This window comes from Drosophila novamexicana, unplaced genomic scaffold, assembly GCF_003285875.2.
Source record: "Drosophila novamexicana strain 15010-1031.04,08,12 unplaced genomic scaffold, DnovRS2.1 tig00000770-arrow-pilon, whole genome shotgun sequence".
NCBI classification, from domain to species: Eukaryota; Metazoa; Arthropoda; class Insecta; order Diptera; family Drosophilidae; genus Drosophila; species Drosophila novamexicana.
The window spans coordinates 2,083,410-2,110,315 of record NW_020824821.1 but is presented as its reverse complement, the minus strand read 5'-3'; the positions used below and the strand labels follow the sequence as shown (position 1 = coordinate 2,110,315).

The following is a 26,906-nucleotide window of genomic DNA, read 5'->3' as shown; positions in this document are numbered from 1 at the left end:
ATATAAATGCATATATGTATATAATCCAAGCTCATGAGCTTGCCAAACATAAGGTAATAGTTCCGCTCTTTGAATATTGCCTGAGGCCCTGCCAACGCCTCCACACCAATAACACCCATTAAGCTCTCTCTGTTACTCTCGGATCCGATACGCCGGTTTTTGGAGCGCATATAAAACCCCATGACGAGCGCACAGCGGTTTCAGTATTTATTTCACATCGCTAAGAGTTCGCAACGCTTGACGTCCCTAAACTTTGTACGTATTGTGTGAGAATATCACTAGGTAAATTTTTAGAATTCCTCTCTAGTTACTTTGTTTATTTTTGCTGTGTCTTTTGCATGTATGCATCTACACTCACACATATGCATATACAAATGCGACACTCTCATGTCTGCTCAGATTAAAGTCAACAAGAAATTCAAGTGAAAAGTCAAAAGCAATCAAGAGTGCAAATAAAGTGAATAAATAGGTTTGTTTTTGGCATTATACAAATTTTTGGGCGCGGCAGAAAAAGAACAGTTTTTATACGTGGCGCATATTAATCAATTGTTTTCTTTATTATAATACATATACATACATGTATACGCCTATACTATATTTGTATGTAATTTGGCACATTGTCTGATTTGGATAAAAGAAAAAGTGCGCTGGCAAGATGACATCATCAAAATGTTAAAATGAAGCTGCACAAAACTTTTAGCGGCGCGCTCTCAACGCGCGCTCTCTCTCTCTCTCCCTCTTTTTCTGCTCTCAATCGCAGACGCGTGCGACTTTTCCAGACTATGTTTTTTCAGTTGCCTTTGGATAAGCTCAAATTTATCCACAGATATAACATACATACATATGTACAGACACTTGATGGATGTTTAACTGTCGAAATTTAATTGAATTTGTCTGCTCTCAGCCTCCATCTTTTTTGCAAGTATCAACTTAGTTTTCTGCTATCTTGAGTGTCAATCAACTAAATTGCTCAATAGCGAATCTGCTTTAGGTACAGTGAAAACTGTGTACATGTACTGCTCGACCGCATTCCATTGAAAATAAATATGTAGCTCGGTAAATGTATATAATTGCATGCACATTATAAGGTGCGTCATCAAGGTTTATAACGAAGCTGTTAGTTGACTTTAACTTGCAAAATGTAACAAATTAAAAAGAGCAAAAAATAAAAATAATCAAGGTACAGTCAGTCACTACAAGTTGAAATAAATTATTTTTTATAAGCTAAATGAAAACTTTATTCACACATTTTTACCATGTCACGAGCTTTCGTAGTTTACTACTACTACAAAAAAAAAAAAATAACAAAAGTTATATTACAAGCATAAGTTAAAGCTTCGCTAAACATTTCGGTTAACATATAACTTTCCAGAAAATCCAGTTTCTGTTTTACGCTCACGCTCTGCTTAGACGCTCCGCCCAGCCGCCAATGTTTGACGTCACAGTTAAGCGCTCTTGAAAATCAGCTCATGCTCATTATGATTCATGATCAGCGTCTCAATTAGATGAGCACTCGTTCTTATGAATCCGACAGCTATTTATAAACAAATTATTAGCATTCAATCCATTGTTTTGTTGACATATTTCTGGAAGTGCCTTGCAGGCTCGTTGTAGCGCATTCCCAAACAACTTTTCCAGCTATTTCTTGTTGCGTGTTCCAAATCAGAATGCTAATTTATAGCTCACCAGAGAATCAGGCAAACAGACGATTCCATGTGACGTGTGTATGTGTGTGTGTGTGTGTGTGTGTGTAAATTATATGTGAACCGGTTCCAGCGCTAACTTTTGGAAGCACAAGCATTTTTTTTTTATTTTTTTTTTTATTGCTTGCTCTTTTTGTTTATACATGCATATGTATGTACATATGTGGCGCTGTGCAGAGGCGTTGCTTTCGTGGTTTGGAACGGTGCCACGTCATTTTTTGTTGTTATTTGTTAGTTTCCAGTTTATTTTTTTATTGACTTTCTAGGCCTGGTGCTGTATGTACATTTTTTTTTTTAGCTGTAGGGTTTTGTGTTTGTGCAATTTATCATAGCAAAATTTGGACATATTGATTTTTGTTATTTCCTAGACTTAAAGCAAATTGAACATAAGTAATACTTGTTGAAAACTGACAAAAGAAAGAAAAAACGCGAGCTATAAAACAAATTTCTATATACTCTAACACAAATGAGCTCATCCGAAGTCCCAGTTGATTTTATTCCAGAAAAAAACAACTTTATTACACATACGCACCGCTGACTGCACCCACAAGTTTTCAGTTTATCAACTGACCCAAGCCCAAGCCTATTTTTGTTTTGAAACTTTCACTCGAACACTTTGCGGTGAACTCTATGAAAAAAACCCAGCTGCAGGGCAAAAGAAAGAGTTTGGTTGTAGTTGTGTTGAGGCGCCACAAATACTACGCGGCGTATGCGTAATGGCCCAGACACGAAGCATGGCATGTTTACTTCCCATAGTTGATGATGTCATGCGGTCGGCAGGTTTCTGCATTCCCATAGCTATTTTATACGCCAACTATGTATAGCCTGACCTTGTCGTAGACCAATTTACAAGCATTCTTTTTGTAATCAACAGGCCTCTAATTTAATCATTCGATCATTATGAATTATGTTTTTTCTTGTCTGCTTTGCATTTACAGATTTTAAACAACCAGCAAACAAGCTAAACAAGAAGCAATCATGAGCTCCGCTGAGTACTATCCATTCAAGGTAAATAACATATCTATACATTTCAAAGGTTATCATTCATTACCAAGTGGCCAATAATTGTTAATTAAACCATTAAGTCTTTATCGATTTTCTTTTGAGTACTCAACTCGCTTTGCAGTCTTATCTATTTTAAGCGTGCAGATAAGAAATGCTCAGGCAGACATTAGTAATACGAGCATTTCCATAAGGAAAATCTATACCGAGAAAGAAGGGCTATCTTCAGCATGCCGAAGTTTTCCATACAATTTTATTTTCGAACCATCGTTCCTACGGCAGCTAAATGATAAAGTATAGGTTGATAGGAATTTTGTATATACGAAGAGCATAGTTAAACCAATAAATGCCAAGTTTGGTCAAGATATCTTGATAAACAAAAAAGTTTTTCATACAAGAACCTACTTTTTGACCGATCGTTCCTACGGCAGCTATATGATATAGTGGTATAGACTTCTGTAAAGTTTCAGATAGACTTCTGTAAAGTTTCCTCTGCAAGGGTATAAAAAAGGTGTTGTTTTATACTTTAAATAGTACGAAACAAGAATCGAACTTAGGTTGAAAAAATATAATTTTTATTACAACATTCATCATGTAAGCGGGACCCTGGAATTGCTCATATGTATATATAATAGGAATAAAAACTTTGCATGACGAATTTGGGAAGTTTACGTGTCGTACGTGAATATAAAACAATTCAGTGGCATTATTCACGATTATTCATGCATTCATTACGTATTCATTGCACTTGTCAGCAAATATTTATGTTCACGTTTACTCATTCGCATTTGCAGTGCACACCCACCGTTTACCCCGCGGATCCCTTTGATCCCGTCGAGGATGCGGCTATTCTGCGCAAGGCCATGAAGGGCTTTGGCACCGATGAGAAGGCCATCATTGAGATCCTAGCCCGTCGTGGCATTGTCCAGCGTCTGGAGATCGCCGAGGCATTCAAGACCGCCTACGGCAAGGATCTGATTTCGGAGCTGAAGTCCGAACTGGGCGGCAAATTCGAGGATGTGATTGTGGCGCTGATGACGCCGCTGCCGCAGTTCTATGCACAGGAGCTGCACGATGCCATCTCCGGTCTGGGCACCGATGAGGAGGCCATCATTGAGATACTGTGCACCTTGTCGAACTATGGCATCAAGACCATCGCCCAGTTCTACGAGCAGGGCTTCGGCAGGTCCCTGGAGTCGGACCTTAAAGGCGATACCAGTGGACACTTTAAGCGCCTGTGCGTCTCGCTGGTGCAGGGCAACCGAGATGAGAACCAGGGCGTCGATCAGGCGGCTGCCATTGCCGATGCCCAGGCGCTGCACGATGCCGGCGAGGGCCAATGGGGCACGGATGAGTCCACCTTCAACTCGATTCTGATCACGCGCTCGTATCAGCAGCTGCGTCAGATTTTCCTCGAATACGAGAATCTCTCCGGCAATGACATTGAGAAGGCCATTAAGCGTGAGTTCAGCGGCTCTGTGGAGAAGGGCTTCCTGGCCATCGGTGAGTCATGCTTAACGCCAATATATGATTCATTCTGTGATTCAAATTGATTTTTTATTCGACAGTTAAGTGCTGCAAGTCCAAGATTGACTATTTCTCTGAGCGTCTGCACGATTCCATGGCCGGTCTGGGCACCAAGGATAAGACGCTGATACGCATTATTGTCAGCCGCTCCGAGATCGATCTGGGCGATATCAAGGAAGCATTCCAGAACAAGTACAACAAGAGCCTGGAATCGTGGATCAAGGTAAATATTCGTTTCATATATTCTATTTGTGCGTTAACATGCTTAATACATTTGTGGTGTTGGGCACTGAGTATGCACTTAGAAATCTATATCGTATAACTATATAGTATAACTGTACTAAATCTAATTGAAATTAGGCACACATAGTTAATATATTCCTTAACAACCAGTTCGAGTTCCATATAATATTACATTTCATGACATACCCGCAAGCTGTTAACAGCTGTTAAAAAAAAAACTTCTATCATTCAAAAGCACTCTGTTAATTGCATAGCCATAAATTAACAGAGAATGTACAGTTGCCGCAATTCATGTACAGTTAGACCTTGTTCTTTATATGAAAACATTCTCCATCATTAGTTTTTATCGGTTGTACACTCATGTTTGCTTATATACTTACTTCATTTGTGTGCTGCATAAAACATTAAAACTTGCCATATTCTATATTTTTAGGGCGATACATCTGGCGATTATAAGCGTGCCCTATTGGCTATTGTTGGATTCTAAAAAAGAAATCACATGCCCCAAACCAACAATACAAAAATTGTCACTGTCGTGTCTGTTCCAAGCCTTAAGCACACACATATTGTACAAAATTTGACTATCGAATAGTTAGACCACATATACATATATAAATCTTATATGTACCTATATATACACACACACACATATATATATATATATATATATATATATATATATATATATATATACTATAGGATCTACGATTGCAAATGTGGAACACAGACTTTTAAGAGCAACGCAGTGCATTTAATAAGGCCTACAGTCGCATCACATGTTAATTATTATACATAATTTTATGCACACTCATTGCACATAGTTTTATCTCAATTTTAACTATACCTTTATATATATATATACATACATATGCCTTGCTATATCTGCAGCTTATGTTTTTTGTTTTTTATTATTTGTCTCGAGTCTCATTTGCAAAAAGTTCTAAGTTACAATATTGTTAAAAACAAACAAAACGCAACAATAAAAGCAAATAAAATCTAATTAGGCGTCATTTAGTACTGTAAACCTTTGAATTGTATTTGCTGTTGCTTCTTCTTCTTGTGTTTAACAGAAGCGGCGTTTTGCAATACTTTGTTGCTTGCCATATTACTAACAGCGCGCTTTTAGCGCTTAACATAACACCTAACACTGGGTCAGAAGTTACTTTTCTTTAGCACCAAGCAACTAAAAACAACAACAAAAATGTATACAAAATAACGCGTTTAATGCTCTGCTCTTTTTACGCTTCTCTCTTCAACGTGTTTACGCAATTTACAACACACACAAACACACAGGAGGATGCGAACACTGAAATTGGATATTTGCTTGTGACGGTCGTCGCTTACTAGAAGAGCTGCCGTGCGCCCAAGTATAAGAGTTGTAGGGTCTTATACAGCTGTGCAATAGAAATGCCAAAAATATGCATTTTCGAAGACAAGAGAAAGAACCTGAAATTATTAGTGTTGTGAAGTGCTTCAATTCCAATTGTAATTCTCATTAAAATGTTTTTTCTTAAAATTATTTATGAAAGGCAGCCTGTCTGTAATAGCGTCTAACGTTTGTATTTCTCTGCAATGTGCAAAATTAATTTTATTTTAACGTTTCTTTATATTTTGTATACATTTTATTTGTATATTATACAACTCTTTTAGTATTTTGTGCTTGTGCTATTAACAAATAAAAAGTAAAAGCCAAAGGAACAAATTGCAAATTTCTGAGTTTTTAAACCAAACCCATATTTTTTTTGTTTCATTTACAGGATGATATTTCCGGCGATTACAGCTACGTGCTGCAATGTTTGGCTTCATACTAAATTTAGTACATGATTTATCAAAATACATTTCACTCTTTGTTGTATTTCTTTCTTTTAGCCAACTTTTAACTTAATATTAAAAATTTTGTTGTGAAAATTCCTAACTACTTGTCTTTTAAATGCTTTTGATTCGTTTGTCTTTTGCTGCGCTTAATTTTAAGTAAGAAAAAACCGTTGACCATTTGAAAATGTGCGGGGAAATATGTCCAGTTGGGGCAACTTTGAAACTGTGGGCGTAGCAGGCACGCCTACTTGGCAACACGCTCCTGGTAGGCGGCCCAAAGACGATCGCGATAGCTGGCCGCCGTCTTCTCCACATTTGAGGCCTGGAGAATGCCGCGTCCTACAACGCCAATATCGGCGCCACACTCCCTGACCACATGCTCCGGCGTTTGATATTGTTGTCCCAGCTTATCGACGCCCTCATCGATCTTCACGCCCGGCGTTAGCTGTATCAGACCGGGAAAAGCAAAGCAATTGGTAGACTGACAGACGACACCAGCCACAAAGTCGACATCGCCGCCCTCGGTGGCAATCTTGTTGCTGTTCTCCTTGTACTTTTCATCGATCAGATTTCCGCTGACGGACATTTCGGCCAGCAGGAAGACGCCACGCTCGTTGGAGGGATTAGCACCGCCGAGTGCCGCCTTCAGGCCCTGGACAATGCTGCGGCCGGGCAGCGTGTGCGCTGTCACCAAATCCGCCCAGTTGGCTATCTTATAGAAGCCCTGGCCATACTGCAGCGATACCGTGTTCCCAATGTCCGCAAATTTGCGGTCCTCCATTAGCAGGAAATTGTGTCGCGTGGCTAGCGCCTGAAGATTGACAATGAAACTCTCGCTGAAGTCCGACACAATGTCTACATGGGTTTTGAGCAGGCAAATGTAGGGACCGCACTTGTCGGCCATGTCCAGAATGGCATCCGCCTCGGTCAGATCGGCGGCCAGACAGAGATTCGTTTGCTTCGCGGCCATTAGATTGAACAGGCGCTTGGCCATCGGACTCTTGGCCAAGTTGGCGCGACTCTCGTAGGTCAGTTTGGTGCGCGTAAAGTCGTTGGCTTCTGTCAAAAGTAAAGAATTTCCAGATATGAATAGATAAGTTATCAGCAAATATACTTTAAGTAATATACTTTTGTACACTATGTGACAAAGATAAATATAAGAGACAGCGTGATAAGGGCCATTAGCTAGAAGCGGGCCGTAATTTATGCTTCTTCTGCCCTGTCTCAGTTCTCAAAATATGTATTCTTTAATAACCATGATATTTTTTTGGCGTTTTCTATGAAACTTTTAAGCCATAAAGTTGTCATTCATATGTTTGCATATACCAGAAATCGGAAAAGTTTACCTAAAAGAATTGTAAATATTTTGAAGAGTGGAGAAGGTCCATCGACAGGGATTTTTTATTGCAGATCTTTTTATAATATGTGAGATATATGCTGATTTCGGATAAAGGGATTGGATTATCGCTGCTTATTGAATTTTAGATAAATTGGGAAGATTGTTGCTGGGATTTTGTGAGTCTTTTCTTATTTTTAAAATGAAACTTTTTGGGTGTTGGTTCTTGATTTGATGATCTTCCAATTAAACCTCTTTACTACATGTATATCGATTCTTTTAAGAATCGTCACCAGGGAGAAATACAACGTCCGTTATGGAAAAGAAGATCGAAAAGGGGAACTTTGCAAGCCGAAAAGCTATATCAAGAATATATATATGCAGAATGTTCCACATTTCGTGACAATATTAAACAATGGATTTATGCAATATATAAATCCATTTGAATTCAATCATCTGCTATTTGGAGTGCTAATAAAATTGGGTGCTTTACTGTATCATATCTATGATAGAGTCGAGTGCAGGTCATATAACTTATATCTGATATGATTAACCATGTTGGTCGCGGCCAAATTAAAGCAAATTAGACAATTTACGAGCTGGGACTAACAGCTGCATGGATAGATATACATATTATATAATTTTTATTGGAGCAGCTGGCACTGGGCTGGGGTCGAAAATGGTTCTGGTTGTGGCCCGGATTTCAGCTAAATTAGCACGCGCATATGTCAAGTTTATGTGATTGTCTGCCATATCTGGGATCTCGATTCCACTTACCGGTCACGCTCTTATCGCCGCCAATAAACGAGCCATCGCTGTTTATCTGGACTGCTGCAATATATTTGGCTACCGCATCCACCGTGGCCTTCTCGATGTGCCCCGCCTCGTGCAGCGTGTTGAGCAGAAAGGAGAGCGTGAACAGGGAATGCATGCGCACGCCGTGCTTGGCTATGTTGGCGGCGCCGCCCTGTTCCCGATCGACGACGACAACGGCATCGGTGACCACAATGCCCTCGCTCTGCAGATCACGGACAGTGTCCAGTATGCTCGAACCGGAGGTGACCACATCCTCGACAATCAGACAGGTGTCGCCGGCCTGATAAATGCCCTCAATCAGCTTCTTGGTGCCATACGCCTTCGCCTCCTTGCGGCGCACCAGCATGGGCGTGTTCTGCTGCACCGAGACGATGGTCGCCAGCGGCAGCGCGGTGTACGGCACGCCGCAGACGTGCTTGGAGCTCAGCTGCAGATCTTTAATGTGCGCCACTAGTAGATCGGAAACGGTTTGCTGTAATAACCATAAGAAAAACAGTTGTCAAATGGTGAATTTTATATATTATGCCACCTACCATCACATCTGGATAGCTAACAATAACGCGCAGATCGAAGTAAACCGGAGAATTAATGCCGACCTTCATTTTGTAATCGCCAAATTTGAATGCATTGATTTGAAACAATTTGACCGCTAACGCTTTCATCTCATCCGTGCTCTTGGCCATCATTTTGCTGCGTTTCTTTTAAATAATTTAACCTCGACTTAAATCAACACGACCACGTTTATTCCACACGTGCGAGGTTGGCCCGATTTAAAGCAAACACGTCCGACTGCCGCTAAGTATCAATAAACACAAGTGTTGCAGGGCGTCAAGCATATGAGCGCCCCGCTCAAATGGGACTGTTAAATTTACTATACTGTTAACTTAACATTGTTGAATTGTGATACTGGCTTTGATGTAAATTTTCAGTCATCAAATACAAGTTTTGGCGTGCAATTAGAAAACTATTAGCACCTATTCCAGTGCAATGGCAATGCATACACAACATTTTCGCTGACCTTATAATAGAAAGGTTGGTCAAATATATCATTCATTTCATTTCATTTCAGTGCAGGTTTATATAAAAAACATTATTTAAACGGTCTAGTCACATATATTGACTGGTTGCCGAATATTTTTGTCCAACCCGGCTGCACAATAAAAACAAGATTCAATAAAGCTGAGATTAATTTAAAACGTGATAAATTAGCCGCAAACCGTTATCTTATGCCGTTTTTGTGGTAACGTGCTTTACAGCGCTTATCGATATTAAGCTTACATAAATCGATTCATATTTTGAATGAATATGGCGGCAGCAGAAGTTAAAGTACTTGTTGCGTGCAAAGGTATCGAAGGGAAATGGACCGTGCTATAGAATAAGTGGGAATTTTCAAAGAGCTCATGGCTAAAAAAAAGCGATCGCACCCAGCGGGAAATTTTAACAGTATCGAATCAAGTTTCATAATATAAAATATATATGTGCAAAATATATACCCTTACAAATTTGAAGCACAGTAACAATAATACGAAGCTTGTTTTAGGTGATTATAATTTATTAGAATTTTTATTGACTTAAATTATACATACACATATATATATATATATATATATATATATATATATATGTATATATATATATATAAATAAAATATTATTCAAGTACAAAGTTATATATACTCATTATTATTATTTAATTCAAGTAAATATAATTCAAAGTGTGTGTTTTGTGTGTCTGTGTGTATTTTCTCTTGCTATATATTAGGTAAGTACAATTTACTGTATCCTTGCTCTTCCATTGCCGTACAACAGCATATTTTCCAACTTAGTTTTCTTTTAAAGTCAAGTATATCGGATGCTTTAAATAATTTCTTCTTTTGGATCACAAAACAGTAAATGTCTTAAACGAGTCGAAAATTGTTATTGAATTAAACATAGTTAAAACAAAGTTTAAGTTGTGTAATTATAAAAATATTGTAGCTGCTGCTGGTAACTTGTTATTCTCTCTAATTTTTTTTTTTGTTTTTAATTTATTTTTAGCTCGAAAGTATGCCTAACTTAAACCAATTTCGTCACCAAGCCGCGCGCGCACATTTTTTCTTTGTTTTTATTTATTTTCTTTTTTTTTTCGTCGTCCACATCCTTGTCCATAACACTCGCCATTTTGTTTTTAACGCTACGTTGCCTTAACTTCAGTCCTTTCGCAGAAAACCTAACCTTAAAATGTATTAAGCTTTTTCAATATACTTTTTCATTTCATTTCCTCTCTTCTCATCATTCGTTTTCGTTTTTGTTTTGCTTTTTGTTTTCATTTTCAATACAGTTGCTGCCGACACTAAACATAAATACAGTACAATACAGATACTTTTATTTTCTGTTTTTGTTAGGGTATATATAAAAAGGTTTACATAATATAATTTGCCAGCCTGCCTGCCGCCTGCTTTACTGTACTTCTAACTACAATTCTAACCTCGTCTTTGGCCGCACACTTCCGCTCATATTTCACATTCTCCACATTCTCGTTCCGTTAGTTTGTAAATATGTAAATTGTAATACATTTCATTTAAATTCACTAAGAGTTGCACGGACTGTGTGTAATTGTGTATCTGTGTGTGTGAGTGTTTTTAAATAATTTAAATCATTTTTGTTTTTTCCTGCTTTTTTATACCTTCGCTAAACCAATTTAGTTTTCGTTTTCTTTTAATATTTTGAAAAATATGTTTTGTTTATAAGTTCGTTTTGTTTATGTTTTCTTTGCTGTTTTATGCTTTTTGTTTTCTTTATGAAATGCCAAAAATTTGTGCAAATTTCTAATGAATTTTCGAATTTTTTTCTCTTTTGTTTTTGCTTTACACTAAAATATTTAACTTTAAAATGTTTCATTTTAGCTTTAGTTTTTTTTTTTTTTTGTATTTAGTTTCATTTAAAATATTGCATTTTTGCTTTATATTTTTTTTTTTTAGTTTACGTTTTTTTTTTGTTTGTTTGGAGGCTTCATCCCTGAGTGATTTAATTTCCTTTGTTTGTCATTTATTGCAATTTTTTTTTTGTTGGTTTATAAACTTATTGTTTTATAATGTCTTATGTGTGATTTATAAGAGTATGCAAAAACGGAACCAAAACAATTGCGAATTAGATAAGTTTGCGTGGGCTTTGAAGGTTGCTTATTTGTTTATGGGCTCTGCGACTCGACGTTTAGTTCTTGTCTATATGAGATTGACACATTTTTCTTTTGAATGAGGGGCAAACTACGTAAATCTTAGCCAAAAATGTGCTATATACTATTAATTAGTAACTGTACTTAAGCTTGTTTTCTTTTCGATTTTTTCTGGCTATTTGTTATATGTAACTTTTGGCTAATACTTTTGGTTGGCTTATTTGCCTTTTGTATGGTTTGTTGTGGTTGCTTCTGCTTGTTTTGTGTTTCTGTTTGTATTTGTAATTAGTATTTGTACTTTACTGCAAGAATTTGAATTTATTTTCTGTACTCAAAGCAACGCACAAAGCCACAAAACAGAAAATTCCCAACGAGAATTTCCCATTTCCCCTTAAGCTGCTGCACAATCTTCAATCACGTACACGTTATTATATAATATATATATATATGAATATGCCTGGAACATAATTAGCATATACATATATGTAAAATAGTTAGTACATTGATCACTACACAAAATATGAAACTACATCAATGGGGTAAGCAAAAAAAAAAATAACCAAAATACGTATGCTTAACAAAATACTGGGAATTATATTCAAATGCTGCGATGAGCAACAAGTTTCATGTGTGTAATTGGGTCTTCGAAAAAACTCTTTGAAATGCGTATAAGAGCGCATTAATGACAATTTAGCTATTTTGTAGCCATATCAGTAAGCAAATTCAGTTAGACTTTTATGTAGCCATTTTTACATGGGCTTCAGCTTTTTGTTGCGGCAGTTGGCAACACTGGTTGAGAGCAGTGCATCAGATTCCAATTGCATTTAAAATATAAGAGAACTGTCTTATACGAAAAACTTGTTGCCCAAGGTGCATTTTTGTGCCTCAGTTCAGAAAAATAATTAGAATTGGAAATGAAAAGAAAGAAAAACCGAAATACCGCAATACAACTATTTGGTTTTAGATTCTTTTTTTTTGTTTTTGTTTTTAATGTATATTAGTTTGAAGCATTCCGTATAACTATATGTAAATATGCTGGTACCACATATGATAAAATGTATATTGGTATTGTTTAGATCTTTACATTAATCTCGTTAATCTCAAAAAATGCTATGTATTTGAACAGTTAATTACGTTTTCACTTGCACGAAGTGTTTGCACTTTATTTCGGTTATTGTTTTATGCCTTTCATTCATATACTTTATCCACTATGTTTTTCATTTTCTTCAACTTTTTTTTCTTCATTTTTTGTTTTTTTTTTTGGTATAAGTTGATTTTCTCTTCTTTATTTATATAAAAAATATTCATTTATTGAGTTTTTTTTGCAGTTATTGTTTTTGGTTAGCTGTTTTCTATTTTGTATATTGTTTTAGAGCGGTATTTTTGCTATCTTTTTTTCTTTCTTTCTTTTTTTGGATCGATTATATTATATTGGGTGTATATATATTTGTGGTTATGTTTTTGTTTTTATTCTTTTGGTAAGCATGGTAGGTTGGCTATAGCTATAGAGTATACTTGTATGTTAATATGGTGTATTGTAATCGGTCTGATTTTCTTAAATGGATAGTTAGTTTGATTTAAACGACGACTGGAAGTTGGGCCTGCAAAGATGCGAGCATGTATTGCATTCGACTGTTTAGTGTTTGCTTCACTTTGAACATTAAGTTTAAAAATTCTTAAAAATACATGACATTCGCGTTTCGTAATTGTTGAAATAAAGTATAAGACTAGAAATATATATTTATGTATATATATATATATACCGTTACAATTCGACTTAATTAATATGCGCATCAAATGAATTCTTTTTTGTAATTTTTCAAAACTTATTCTAAGTACATTTATTTAAGTTGTTGCGAAAAAAACCAAAAACAAAAACAAAAAGGAAATTCAATTAAAAATGGTGTTCAAAGAAAATTGCACATAAATTTGTATTCCATTAAAAATTATTCGCTTACAATTAAAAGCTTTGTTGTTGTTTTTTTTTTTTTAAGTTTATGCGGCAAAGATCACAGATCCTCATAAAGAAATGAAAGCCAACTATGCGCATATTTTAATTTTAAAAATCCAACTCGAAATTCTTTTCGCTTCCTTTTTCCACCATTTTTTTGTTGTTTTTTTTTTTTTGTACATTAAATTGCTAAACTTTGCTTTTTGTGCGAAAACTTGAACTGAAAGAACCAAAGCTAAAGAACTGAAAGTGTCTTAAACAAAATTCAACTAATACTTGCATTCTGTAGTATAACTTCTTGTTTGTTTTTTGAGAGGGTTATTGGATTTGGGTGACGCTCAGCAGGACCTTCGGTAAACTCCAAACACATTTCAAAAGCAGCTCAGCTTTTGCCAAAGTAAAATGCACAATTTGCGGCTGCAATTTGTGTGGCAACAACTTAGCCGCCTTTTGGGGCATGAAATGTATTTGTGAATTTACCAAAAGTCCTTGTACGAACCTCAGGAACCGTGTAGCGCATTATTCTGCGCATTGTTCCCGGCGCTGCCATTCACATTCTGGGCTGAGACCTCCGACTTGACGCGACGCGCAATATGCGAACGCGTGTGTTTACGCAAGTGATCCTTGCGATAGAAACCTGAATGAAAAGAAAGCATACAATTAGTATTAGAAAGTAATTCAGAATGGTAGGGACCATCAAGAGTTATTCCATATTCTATTTGCAAATGTTTAAGGATGAAGCACAAAGCAGAAATACGCAAATCAAACGGTTGTGGGAAAGAAGAGAGGGAAAGGATAGGTAAATGTGTGCGATAAAGAACGGAAAACAAAGCAAGAAGAAATTAAAACCATTTTTCAGAATTGAAAGAAGAAACTTGCGAAATAAGAAGAGAAAGAGAGGAGAGAGAGAGAGAGCGACTGAGAGATAGAAACAGAGAGATTGCTCTAGCGAGTCAGAGAGCGAGAGAGGGAGAAAGAGAGGGAGATGGAAGGGAGAGGGAGGGAGAGGAAGAAAGAGATAAAGAGAGCGAAATAACTTGCTTTAAAGAAAGCAAAAAAGTACAAGACCACAAAACGTTTAAGAATGGCGCACAAAGAGGAATATAGCTTAGCTAATGTTCGCGAGAGAGAACTGCGCATGCGAGTGCATGTTATAATTATTCTTTTGGACTCTTCGATTTATATGCTCACCTTTGCCGCACTCAATGCAGACGTGCTTCTTCTCGCCCGAATGTATGACAATGTGCAAGGTGAGCTGCTCCTTGCGCTTAAAGGACTTCATGCAGATCTGTTGAGAGATAAAGAATTGATTAAATTTCTGGCATTAGTGGGACAAATCAGGCCCAGACTCACATTGCACACATGCGGCCTGTCCGGTATGTGGGATAGCTTGTGCCTGGTCAAGTGATCCTTGCGCTTGAGCGCTGCATTGCAGATATCGCAGACGAAGCGCCGCTCGACGGCATGCGAGATGACATGCTGCTCGATCAGACTGCGGTCCGGATAGGCCATCTGGCATTCGGGGCAACAGTAGAGCGTGGAGCCGTCCAACGCTTTCGTTTCACGTATTTCGCCGGGCTTGGGACGCGGCTTCTTCTCCTTTGGCGGTTTCTTCTTTTTGGTCTTCTTACCGGTGGTGGTGGTGCCACCTGTGGCATTTGTGGTGCCCACCGCCGCGGTGCTCGACACGGCGGCCCCGTTACTAACCGCACCATTCGCATTGCCATTGACCCCGTTGCTGGCGCCGCCATTGGCCAGCGCAGAGCCGTTCGCATCCGTCATGCTGGTCATGTGGCCGCCGTGATCCATGCCCACCAGACCGCCATTGTGATGGCCGCCGCCGTTGGCGCCATTATTGCTGGGCGTTAGTGCGACGCCACCCAGCGCCAAGCTGGCCAAATTGGTGCCATTCTTGAGGACATCGCCCGTGGACTCCTTCTTTATTGTTTCCGAATACTTGAGGAAGTGCTGTATGGAGATTGGCAGTGTTGCGGATAGCAAATGCGATGAATAGTCGACCGTGTTGGCGGTATTGGCCAGCGTTTGCCACGACTGATTGACATTCTGTAAGATTTGCTGATTGAGCACTGTGAAAGAGGACGGAGAGATATGTGAGTATAATATGAACTCTATGTATATCCGGGGTGTGGGGTATTCTAGCAAGGTCTATATAGACTGTTCCTTTGTGAAACTATTTCAAGGAACTCGCTCAATTGTAAAGCTAAGATCCTATTAAAGAGATCTGAGTGCAACTCGCCAATTATAATCCTTATAAAGCTCCTAGATATTATACAAATGGACAACTTAATCTGACTATGATTAAAATGGATTGGGTTATAAAATATATTCACGACAATCGCCTGTAAATTGTGTTTAGATAATATCCGAAGATATTTATCTACAAGGGTATCTAATCTTTGATACACACAAAGTTAACAGCAATTTTTCGTGCCTCTCGCTCTGCTTTTGATGATGATGCTGATGGACACACCCAGGACACAAATCCGAATTCCCAAACCCCACAACTCTTCCCTGCCTCCCCCCTTGAACGTGGCCTTACAATAAAGCATTTGTACTAAATATGTGTCCACGCCCACCTCAGCTCCTTCAGTTCATGCATTATCTAATAGCTTCCTGGATAATTTTCTTGCTGAAAGAAAACCAAAGGCAGATGAAAAAAACCTACCCCAACAACAAAAAGCTTTGGCTTGGCAACTCACGCACTCACGCACACACACACACACACAACCCGTGTGTGCGTCTGTGTGAATAGGCTCAATTCTATTTTCTTGATAATCCCAGGCTGCCCCCTCCACACCCTTTTGTAGACCACCTACAGTTACTGCCGCCAAGGACACATGACATGCCGCATCCCTAACCCACTCTCTTCGCAGCAGAACACCCCCTACCACCCCCCACCTTTCCCCGCTGCTTCCCCGGGGGCAAGGGCTCAAGTTTTCAGGCTGCTCTTTTAAAGTTAATACGCCCACGTGGAAAATATGTGTGTGTGTGCGTGTGTGTGGAAAAGTTTGTGCTCGACAACAAGTAAACAGAAATTTTGAAAACTTGTTAATAGGAAATACACACAGACACACACATTCAAGCGCAGAGGGTTCATAAATTGCTAGCAGATAAAAGTTGTTGGCCGCTCCAAAAAGTATGCTACAAATTCGTAATCCAGACAGGGCGCAACATTTTCCTTCTTTCTTTTTTTTATATAAATAACATTTAAGCCGAAGCGGACCGAGTGCGGGGCAGCGGGGCAGCGGGGCAGGGCAGGGCGCGCACGAAGAATAATGCGCGTCCTTGAAATTACATGCCATATAACAGATAGCTGCCCAAAAAACACAAAAAAAAAGCCGAGACCCAAAAAAAAAAAAAATAAAAAGGAAAAACAAAGAATGTATAGTCCCCCCCCCCCCCCCCCCCCCCCCCCCCCATCTACCGTCAAATATAAACCCCTGCCGCTAACGTCGCCGACTCACCTTCTTCCCGGTCACGTTCAATTTTTGGATGGATTTTACCCTTATGATCCGCTGCAGCGGCCGCGTTCAGAAAGTTCAGATCACTCTGCGGCTGCGAGTATGGTATGGATATATTTTGACCATATTGCATATTATTGGCCGCCGAAACTATAAAAATAGAAGAAAGAGAGAGAAAGAAAGCAAGAAACATTAGTAATTGATAAAGTAAAAGAAAAAGACACAATTTTTGTGAGGTTAGGTCATATTTACACATGCTCGAAATTGCGCTAGAATCACAGCCTTATATGGTTACTTTATAGATATTTTAAGTTTTATATAATTTCTATCAATTTTATTTAATATATATTGTATATTTTATGTGTATAGCTTGTGTTAAAATTTGTTTAACTCCAGGCCGCCGCAAGCGAGCTCCAGCGCACAACGACTAACTACAACTGACTGAGACCTGCGTCTGACTGAGCAGCAGCAGCTCCAGCTGGCAGCGGCGACGGCGACACATACACAAACAAACAGAATCACGCACACAACGAACGAGGATCGGGTGCCGGCTAAAAGCGGGCGGCTGTTCGTTTTGTGCACGACGTCTGACAATGTCCCAGTGCCGCACGATTTATACTTCGTGTGTGTGTGTGTGTGTGTGTGCTTTTATACATATACATGAAGCTACTGCCTGTATGTATGTGTGTCTTTGTAGGCAGCTACACTTTGTTAGTAGTTGGCAACACTGGCTGCTGACGGCTGACATGCGTATGTTGTTGTTGTTGCTGCCGTTACTTTTAGGCGGCTGTGGGCATGTCTGCCTGCCTGTTTGCCCGCCTGTCCCTGCCTGCTTGCCTGTCGTCGCGCTGCCAAGGCCAAATTTTGCACCCACACACACACACACACATAAGCGCACTGAGCGAGAGAGCACACGTGCAAGCCACGCATACATAGGAAAAAGGAAATTAAAATTGAAAATACCGGCCCTACCGATGCGCCTCAAATGTATGCTACACACACACACGTACCCCACAGCGTGTATGTGTGTACGCGTATTTTTCGGCATTGCCTTTGCGCCAGCATTTTGCCGGGCGCTCGTTTTTATTAATAAATATTTTCTGGCTGTTGCCAATTGGCCCGGTTTTTTGTTAGTATTTTTCTTTGTATTTGCTTCCTTTTTCCTGATGAAATGATTCTATACACACAGGATGGGAGAGTGGAAGACAAGAGTTATGCAGCATGGCATGCAGCATGGTTTGCAGCAACAAAAAAGGTTACAAATTTAATAATAATAAAAAGAAGAGCCGAAAAATTGAAAAGCGTTACATATACATGTGGGTGTGCGACTATGTGATTGTGCCTGTTGTTGAGTGTGAGTGTGTGTGCGTGTGTGTGTATTTATGCTCAGCAACTGACAGTCAGTCCCTTGAATAAATTAACTTGTGACCTTGCATTATAATTTAACATATTTCTTATGCTTTAATGCCCACAGTAGCATAATATACTCTAGCACACTTTTGGGGTAAACTAATTTAATGCGCTAACCTCAATTAGACGGATGTGCCCGTGGGGAAAGGGGAACAGATAGAGAGATAGAGAGAGAGAGAGAGAGAGAGAGAGAGAGAGAGAGAGAGAGAGAGAGAAAGATTGCCCTGCGTGCATAAATAAAGCAAACAGGCTAATGGGATCTAATAAAGGAACGTAGTCCGCATGGAGGATTAAGCTGAAACAATTGACAAGCGAACCGTAAAAGGCACCAAAAGACATCTTTCGAAAACAGACTTGGAAATGAAATTATTCCAGGAACCAGTGTATTCTTAAAAGCAACATTTTATTTAATTAAATATACTAATTATGATTAATTTAGTATTTTTACAAGGGGAAAACAAAAATATGCGCTAGCACAAGCCATCGAAATTGCATAAAAGCACTCGTGAGTTAAAATATAAACTTTACACATAAACCAAACAAACGATTTGTAGTCAGTGTTAAAAAGTTTTCGAAGCCCACTTGAAATGGTGAAATGTGTATGTTTCATTTCCATTCATTGCAAAAGCTTTCTACAAATTTTGAGATTTTTAATTTAGGCAAATTATTGAAACATAGTTAGGCCTTAGGGGCAGACCAAAAATTAAATCAAAAGCTTGTCTAACTATGAATATTTTCCAAAAATTCCACAAAACTCTTTGAAGAAGAAACCAACTAATAATTATTAGATCTACTTCAGCCAACCATTTCTTGAGGAACTAGTCAAAAAGTGTAGGATGAGCCTACATGCTTACGCACGAAAAATCGATTGATATAAAAGGCCCAAAAATCTCGACACACAGCGACGAGAACTTCTTCCCCCCCCCCCCCCTTCCTCCTCTAACATGCGGGTACAAACAAAAAAAATAAAGGCCGAGATAATCAAATATTATCCGAGCAATTAAATTGCCCACCCCACCCCCTCCTGGATAAACAATGAAAGCAGTTAGACAAATGCAAGACTTATGTAGCCGTAATTAATCAAGTGAATAAACTGAGTGCACAGAGTAAGCGGCGGGCCCCAAAAAGTAGACAACGAAAAGTGACATAAAAAAAAACCAGCTGCCCATAAAAATGACAAACAAGAAACAACAAAAAAATAACACACACAAGCTGACAACAACAAATACGAAACGGAACATGGAACGGGTATGCGAAATGTCAGACAGAAGAGGAGCAGAATTGACAGACGCACGGAAATACTGGGCTAAGCCTGTGTGAAATCGAGCAACGGACTACGTCGAGCCACCGACGACAACAAAGCTGAAAACAAGCGCTCCATTTTCCATCAACGTACCCGGCATTCTCGTTGTAACATTTCACTTTTCACTTCACTTTCACATGGGCCACACGACAACGTCGACAACGACCAGCAGCAGCAGCAGCAGCAGCAGCAGAGGCAGCGGCAGGACGAGCACAAGAACGGATGAGTAAGAGAAACGGCAAACGAAATGACAGATTGTTGTTGTTGCTGCTGCCTAGCAACGAGTTAAAGTCGGTGAAAACTGAAACACGGCCAAGCGAGAGTGAGAGCGCGCCCAACTTCAAATGAGCGTGTGTGGAGAGAGAGTGAGAGAATGAACGCGCGCGCCTGTGTGTGTGAGTGTTTGTGTGTGTGAGAGAGTGTGTTTGTTGGGCGCACGCTCTCCAATACCACAATATGGCGGCGGCTGGCTTAGGTTTGAGTGGCACAGCCAAAGTGGAACAAAATGGAAAGGAATTCGCTGGGTTTGGGGAACGTTATGGAAAAACATGGCGCTACGCTCTGCATGCCTACTTTTAAGTGTGTTTATAGTGCCGGCACACTCAGTGAAAGCGGTGAGAGAGAGAGAGAGTGAGAGAGAGCGCGCGCGCAACAGAAACATATATAAGTATAAAAATACATGCACATATGTGTACATAGAGTAGAAGAGAGAGTGAGAGAGCGAAAAGCGAGGTTAGCAAAAACTGCAACCCCTATTAGAGTTGGGGGTTTTAACGCCCGCTGCTCGTGGTTTGGGCGTGTGTAGCGCGACGCGGCGCCAGTCGCCAGAGTTTGAGTCATCAGCGACAGCAATAACAACAACAAAAACTACAACAACAATAAACCAATCCAACCACAATAGAGTTGCCAGAATCAGCTTTAAGCCTTAAAGTTGCCATATGATAGGAAAAAGCTTTATTTGGCTTTATTGTTTTAAACTTGCCTGCTTTTTTCGAAGGGCTTAAGGGCAAAGTGGCAGGAGGGGAAGGGGTGTCTAACTCAATTCCATGCACGCCCAATGCGCTCATATATCAACTCTGTACATATATGCAAACACTCAGACACACAAACACATACACATATGTATATACAGTGAAGGCTCTATTAACGGACATTTCTCTTTGGCGTCAAAGTTTTTCCAATGTTTTTCCCAACTTTTTGAACATTGCTGGCATTTGTCCTAATTTGTTGTACAAGTCTCCCTGGGGCGAAGAAATTATCGAAATCCAAAAATGCGGTTTGGGATTTTTTGGTCCAAGGTTTACCTAATTTTTTATATCTAATTTGAAAAGTTTCAAGCATATTATTATAATTGGCACTTACATATATAAGGATATATAAAGCATTAACGAATTTATATTATTAGACGTACGTGTCTGTTCAAATGGGCTTTCACTGTATTTACTTATACATATATACACCTAGCCTGACAGACTTATAAGCACGCGCATTTTTAGTGTTGCATAGCGTCAGGCTTCGTGGGGGTGTAAACCCAGCCAGCACACACACTCGCACTCACACTCCCTCACGCACACACACATACAGTCTGTTATGTACACATAGAAATATGTACATGAGTGCAAATAATTTATGGGGGGTTGGGCGCGCCCATGCGACCCTCTTGACAAACCGCAATATTATCACATACATACGCCTCGCTGGTCATCTGCATGGCATATAGTATTCCCGATGCGTCAATCGGATCGTGTTAATAAACAGATCGTGCTATGATTAAATGCGAGCCTTAACTAAGCACATGGCTAATTTTAAGCACCCCAACCCCTAGCGGGCGCTCTCCCACTCTCCCAGTTTCACTCTCTCAGTATTTTCTTTTTCTTTACTCATCCTTGCCCTCCCCGACGCTTCGTCATCGTTTAAACGGAAAAATCAATGAGCCACAAATATTGTACCTTTTATTTACATTTTTTGTTGCTGTTTTTTTTTTTTCGTTTTCCTTTTATTTTTTTTGGACTTTGCTTATTTGCCTTGAGTTGACGTTGAATTTCTTATATCTACTTAAAGAGTTGCCCCCAGGAATTGATAAATTATGTAAATCGCACACAACAAAAATAAACAAATATTTACACCAGGTGCTTGAACTTGAAAGAAAGTTAAGGGTACGTACTACGTAGCATCCATATTGTGATACAGCCAGAAAAAGGAAAGTTGAAATGATTTTTTGATGGGAGCTCATGTCTTAAACTGATATAAATAAACAATATTAATGTTTACTAATGAATAAATAAATATGGTTAGACATGTTCTATGATGTTTTTTTTTTACTGAGAAAAGTAATCGCAATCTTTAAATTTTTATAGAAAGATTAAAAATATTTATTTACATCTTTAAATAAAAACCTTAAAATTCTTTCAGTTTTATTATAAAGCGTTTCAAGATGTTTTATCTATAACAACAATAATGTAATCCTTATCCGAATCGGAATAAAAAAGCCTGAAAGATATTTACTTAATATAATAGGAAACGGGCAAATATATGATGACGATAGTACTTTGATCTTTTTAGAGATCTCTTGGCAAAGTATTTATGCATTTAATTAATATTTATATCCTATAAAACGGATAACCGACAATAAGTAAAATGATTTATGTGTATTTGGTTTTCATTGCATTTTTGATTGCAGTTAATGTTAAGTAACATGAACCATATTTATAAAATTTGTAGTAAACATTACTGTTAAATAAAAATAAACAATAAGCACGGCAATTAGATATATGAAAGTTCTTCACTATCGAAGTTTTTCCTTACCTCACATCTCAGTCTAGCTAGATAATAGATAAATCATTGACTTGAAATATCTAAGAGTCCGAATCTGTTGCTAGTCGATATCTCAGTTCATACGCATGTGATTTATAATGCGAGACACGATATCGCATGCTATATCTATCTCCCAGAAAACAAAACTGGACTCTGGGACGTTTTTTTTTGTTGTTGTTGTTGCCAGCTAATAAGCGACAAGAAAATGCGGTAGCTCGACTGAGCAGGGAGCGGCATGCAGCGGGGGTAACAGCGCTCTACCTGCAACGACGCACACACACACACACACACACACACACACTTTGCTAGATAAAAGAGCAACCCACACTCACACATGCACAACTCCGACACATGCATAGACACATTTTCATGTTGTTGCAGGTAAAAAATAAAAAAAATGTGAAAAACCAAAATGAAATGAAATGAAATAAAACGCTAAACTGGAAATGTAATGCGTAGAGCTGAACACCTGGGATCAATGAACTATACAAAACAGTGGCAAATGGCAGTTGGTATCGAGTAGGAGTTCGAGTTTGAGTTCGAGTTGGGGTTCGAGTTTTGGTTCTTTAACGTGCTGCATTTTCCAGCGTGCATAAATGAATTATCAGCTATTTGCGGACTGGGCAACCAATTATGCAAGTGAATGCAACTAATTGCAATTGATAAAAGATGTGATGTGAGCCTATCAAAGCTGGTTTGAGCTGGGTTTGGTAGATAGGTAAGCGCTTCGCGGCCGACTAATCGCAGCTCTGCAGTTTCTAGTTCAAATCGCTCAACTAGTTCATTGCAATGAACTAACTATGATCGGTCTCAGATGAACTATTGAAAAATATTCGAAAATGAACTTAAATGAACGACCAAACTATGTTGGGCCACAACGAAACTGCTGATGAACGTTGAAACTAGATTTGATCGAGTGAACGGATTGCCACCCAAGTGAACCACTGAACGATTTTGAAAGCAAATGAACCACTCAACGATTTGGAATGCAAATAAACCACTGGGCGATTAGGGAATATAATAAACAAACTGTTTGAAAGTCAAGTGACCTAAGATGAACGTGCAAATTCAAGTTGGGATGTTGCTAAACTAATAACTAGAACTATAAGCTAGGACGTAGTTTAGTTGTTCAGTTGGGTGATTAGTTGATTTGAGGTCTGTCCGAATGATTCGGTAGAGCTCTGACTGCTTATGTACAATGCGTTTGCGTTTAGGGGTTGGGCTGGCAGTCACCCTGCCACAAAGAGTTGCAGCTTGGCTAAAAGGAAGTCAGTGCAATTAAAAAGGCAGCGACGCTGCTTTGCCGCAAACTGGGGTTGGGGTTGAAAACTGCGCACACACACACACACAAACATACTCAAACTCCCCCGTTTAATTGAGTGTGTGTGTGTGTGCTGAGTAGCTAACGACAGTAAAACCCACCCCCGGGGCTAAAGTAAATGCAGCAAATTCAAAAGTTATTTGAGTTCATTGCATTTCCAAGCGAAGCTAAGCAACAACAACAACAACGAGAGCGAGAAAAACTGGCAATAGCAGCAACGGGCACACACTCTCTCTCACACACACACACACACATACAGGCACAGTGTTAAACGGGGGTGGGTGGTAATGACTCAAAACATAGCGCAGCAGAAGGAAAATAAAACAGCAAAAAGAACGAAAAATCGTTAGATTCGGTTATGTCGACAGCCGCATCCGCTCCGTCCCGTTGCCTGTTGATTAGGGTATTTGCGCTTTTTTTTTTTAAGATCTGGGGTGCACATTTATTTGATGGGGTGGAAACAAAGATATTGAAATCTGCACATGTATAATTTGCGTTTAAGAGCAATTAGTAAATATCAATATAAACAAATTCAGAGATACTCAATAAAGTAAAATAAACGAGTATTTAATAAAATATTCAATCACCGACAAGTACGTACTACTATCTAGCTGAAGACCGTGGTAGTATCCACTTATCATACATTTTTATTTGATAAGTTTATATCAATTAATAAATATACAATACACAATTTAAGCCTAGTTCATAAAAGAATATATGAATCACGTGTGCATTTTATGAAAGAATCAAAAGTATTATTTACAATATAAATATATATATTTTTTGATCATTTTGTTTATTCACACGGTTGATATAATGTAACAAAACATAAAAGAAATGATCATTTCCCATATTACAACTTATATCGAGCTTATTTTTATGAACGAAGGTCAATCGTCTTTTGAAAAAATATGTTGAAGTTTAAAATTTTGATTTTCGCTCAATATCAACAAAAACTCGTTTTTGTGGCAGGTGGCAACACTCGTGTGAACGCAACATGGTTTCAATGCATTTTCTTTCAATGCGAACTAGTTCTGTGAACTGCAAACGAATCACTAAGCGGCTGATCAGTTGTTTACGTTCTCTCTCGCTCTAACCAATGATATTACGTATGCTGCGCGCAGCAAAACCAAAACCAATGCAAACATTTAATGCTCTTATACATATGCGCAGTTGTTTTTTTCTTCTGACATTGTTCAAGTTGATCCTCTACATTCTTCTTCTTTTAAATCAAAACATGAATGTTGTGCTAGTTACACATGTTCAAAAGACCCCAAACGGCGTGTTGTAGTGGATGGGCATAGGGAAAAGCAAATCGTTGCCGCTCTTGTTGATGTTGTTGTTGCTGCCGACGCCAGCGCTGACGTCGGTGGCGACGAAAACGGCAGCGACGTCGACAGCACCAGGCGAAAATAAATCGATAAAAATAAAATAAATTTTTAGTGATTATGTTATATACATATATATACACATACATGCAGCGCGCATATTTAAATGCATGTGTATATATAGAAATGTGCATATGTATAATTGTCTTGTGTATCTGTATATGTGTGTGTATAAGCACTTACCGTTGGGCACATTCTGATTGAAATGATTGCCATTGGTCTGATAGCGCTGCACATGATTGTCGCTGCCCGCTGCAGCGGCCGCAGAGTTCACCGGCGGCGTACCAAATGCGCCCGGTGTTTGTGCATCAAATTTAGCGGCAAACTGATGAATGCCAGAGAAAGGGCCGCCGAATGCGGAGAAATTCATCATGACAGTTTTATGTTGTTAACAGAGATTTACGCATACACGCACAGGCCGCGGTCTCACGCGCGCACACGCACACAGGCAGGAGCCGCGATGCCTGTGTGGAATTGCTGCCTTTTGGTTTTTAGAGCGTCTGCTCACTGCCCGTTATTATATTTTGGGGCTTGTGTAACACTTTCGCTTTTTTGTTGGTTGTTTTCAAATTGCACTAACCAACACCAATAACAACTGTAAATGTAACTTAAACGTTTCGTCGAGCCTGAGAAATTGAAATACGATCGAATTGGAGAAGCAGAAACAGGCGATGGGCGATGACGATGACGATGACTATGCGGCGCTTTTCAACTGTGGGTGGTGCTAACTTGGCTGGATTTGTTTTTGTAGCTGCCGCTGTTGTTGTTTTTGTTGTTGTTGTTGTTGCTACGCTTGTTGGTGGGGGTTGGTTTTTGGTTGGTGTGGTGTGGCGAGGTACACACTCACACTCGCGTGAACACGTTGGTATGAGCGCGCGATTGTATGCAGCGCTTTGCTTTTTGGGGGTAGCAAAATGTACAACTTTCAATTTCGCTTAAACTAAACACATACTGAGACAAAATACACAACACCAGCAACACACACGCACACACAATCACACACGAGGCAACGTCGAGCGCGACGACGACGACGTCGACGGCGAACAACAACAATAATAAAGTAGAATTAAACGAAAGTCACGCTTACAACCGGCTCGTCGAGGCTCCGACATCAAACTAAAAGTAACATTACAACGAAAGAAAGCGGAAACACTGGGGCAGGCAACGGCAATCAGGCGCAGGCAGCGACTGCGACTGCGACTGAACCAGAGACTGAGAAACAGAAACAGAGACGCCAGCGGCAACAGCGACGCAATGGACAAATGACAGTGACAGCGCAGCTCTCTTTTTTTGTATTAGTTCGCTAATATGTATGTACATACATACAAATGTTTGTGAGCATGTGTGTATAGTGCTTGTGTGCGCTGCTTTGAGGGTGGAAGTTTTTCTACTTCTCTGGAAAATGTGCGTTTATTTGTACGTTCTTTATAATGCGTTTCTGGCTGGGTATATGACACTTAACCGAACACTTAAGTACAGATATTAATTAAAAAAAAGTTCACAAGCATTGTATAGAAAATTCTTAAGTTATATTATTAGACGCTAAATTTAAATTTACCACAGATATGATGTAAATCGTTTGTTTACTTAATCAACGCCTATTGAACTATAAAATAGTATATTCAACTATTTAATTATATTT

At 39.0% G+C, this 26,906-nt stretch overlaps 3 protein-coding genes across 8 annotated transcripts; 1 reads left to right on the top strand and 2 right to left on the bottom strand.

Moving 5' to 3' along the window:
* The first annotated feature begins 165 nt into the window (after positions 1-165).
* Positions 166-6,369, top strand: LOC115763627 (annexin B9). Of its 4 annotated transcripts, none has more exons than XM_030706250.1 (5): positions 166-255; positions 2,642-2,711; positions 3,500-4,208; positions 4,274-4,455; positions 6,233-6,369. In XM_030706250.1, exons 2-5 carry the CDS (start codon positions 2,682-2,684, stop codon positions 6,284-6,286), a joined length of 975 nt encoding a protein of 324 aa, XP_030562110.1. In that variant the 5' UTR covers positions 166-255; positions 2,642-2,681; the 3' UTR covers positions 6,287-6,369. The 4 variants fall into 4 exon arrangements, with proteins under 4 accessions (XP_030562110.1, XP_030562111.1, XP_030562109.1 ...); XM_030706251.1 differs by lacking the exon at positions 6,233-6,369 and adding an exon at positions 5,769-6,101; XM_030706249.1 differs by lacking the exon at positions 6,233-6,369 and adding an exon at positions 4,909-5,499.
* A 129-nt stretch (positions 6,370-6,498) lies between these two features.
* LOC115763626 (uridine 5'-monophosphate synthase) lies at positions 6,499-9,241 on the bottom strand. Its single transcript, XM_030706248.1, has 3 exons — positions 8,976-9,241; positions 8,404-8,914; positions 6,499-7,349 (listed from the first exon to the last, which is right to left on the bottom strand). Exons 1-3 carry the CDS (start codon positions 9,126-9,128, stop codon positions 6,535-6,537), a joined length of 1,479 nt encoding a protein of 492 aa, XP_030562108.1. The 5' UTR covers positions 9,129-9,241; the 3' UTR covers positions 6,499-6,534.
* Positions 9,242-10,132: 891 nt separating this feature from the next.
* On the bottom strand, positions 10,133-26,044 carry LOC115763823 (transcription factor che-1). 3 transcript variants are annotated; one of them, XM_030706574.1, is made up of 6 exons: positions 25,448-26,044; positions 17,032-17,178; positions 14,900-15,633; positions 14,738-14,834; positions 14,046-14,183; positions 10,133-10,338 (listed from the first exon to the last, which is right to left on the bottom strand). In XM_030706574.1, the coding sequence occupies exons 1-5, from the start codon at positions 25,635-25,637 to the stop codon at positions 14,047-14,049; spliced, it is 1,305 nt and encodes a 434-aa protein (XP_030562434.1). In that variant the 5' UTR covers positions 25,638-26,044; the 3' UTR covers positions 10,133-10,338; position 14,046. The 3 variants fall into 3 exon arrangements, 2 of the variants coding, with proteins under 2 accessions (XP_030562434.1, XP_030562435.1); XR_004017958.1 differs by lacking the exon at positions 10,133-10,338 and adding an exon at positions 13,562-13,766 and having other exon boundaries at positions 13,823-14,183; XM_030706575.1 differs by lacking the exons at positions 10,133-10,338; positions 25,448-26,044 and adding an exon at positions 19,835-20,408 and having other exon boundaries at positions 13,562-14,183.
* Positions 26,045-26,906: the final 862 nt, after the last annotated feature.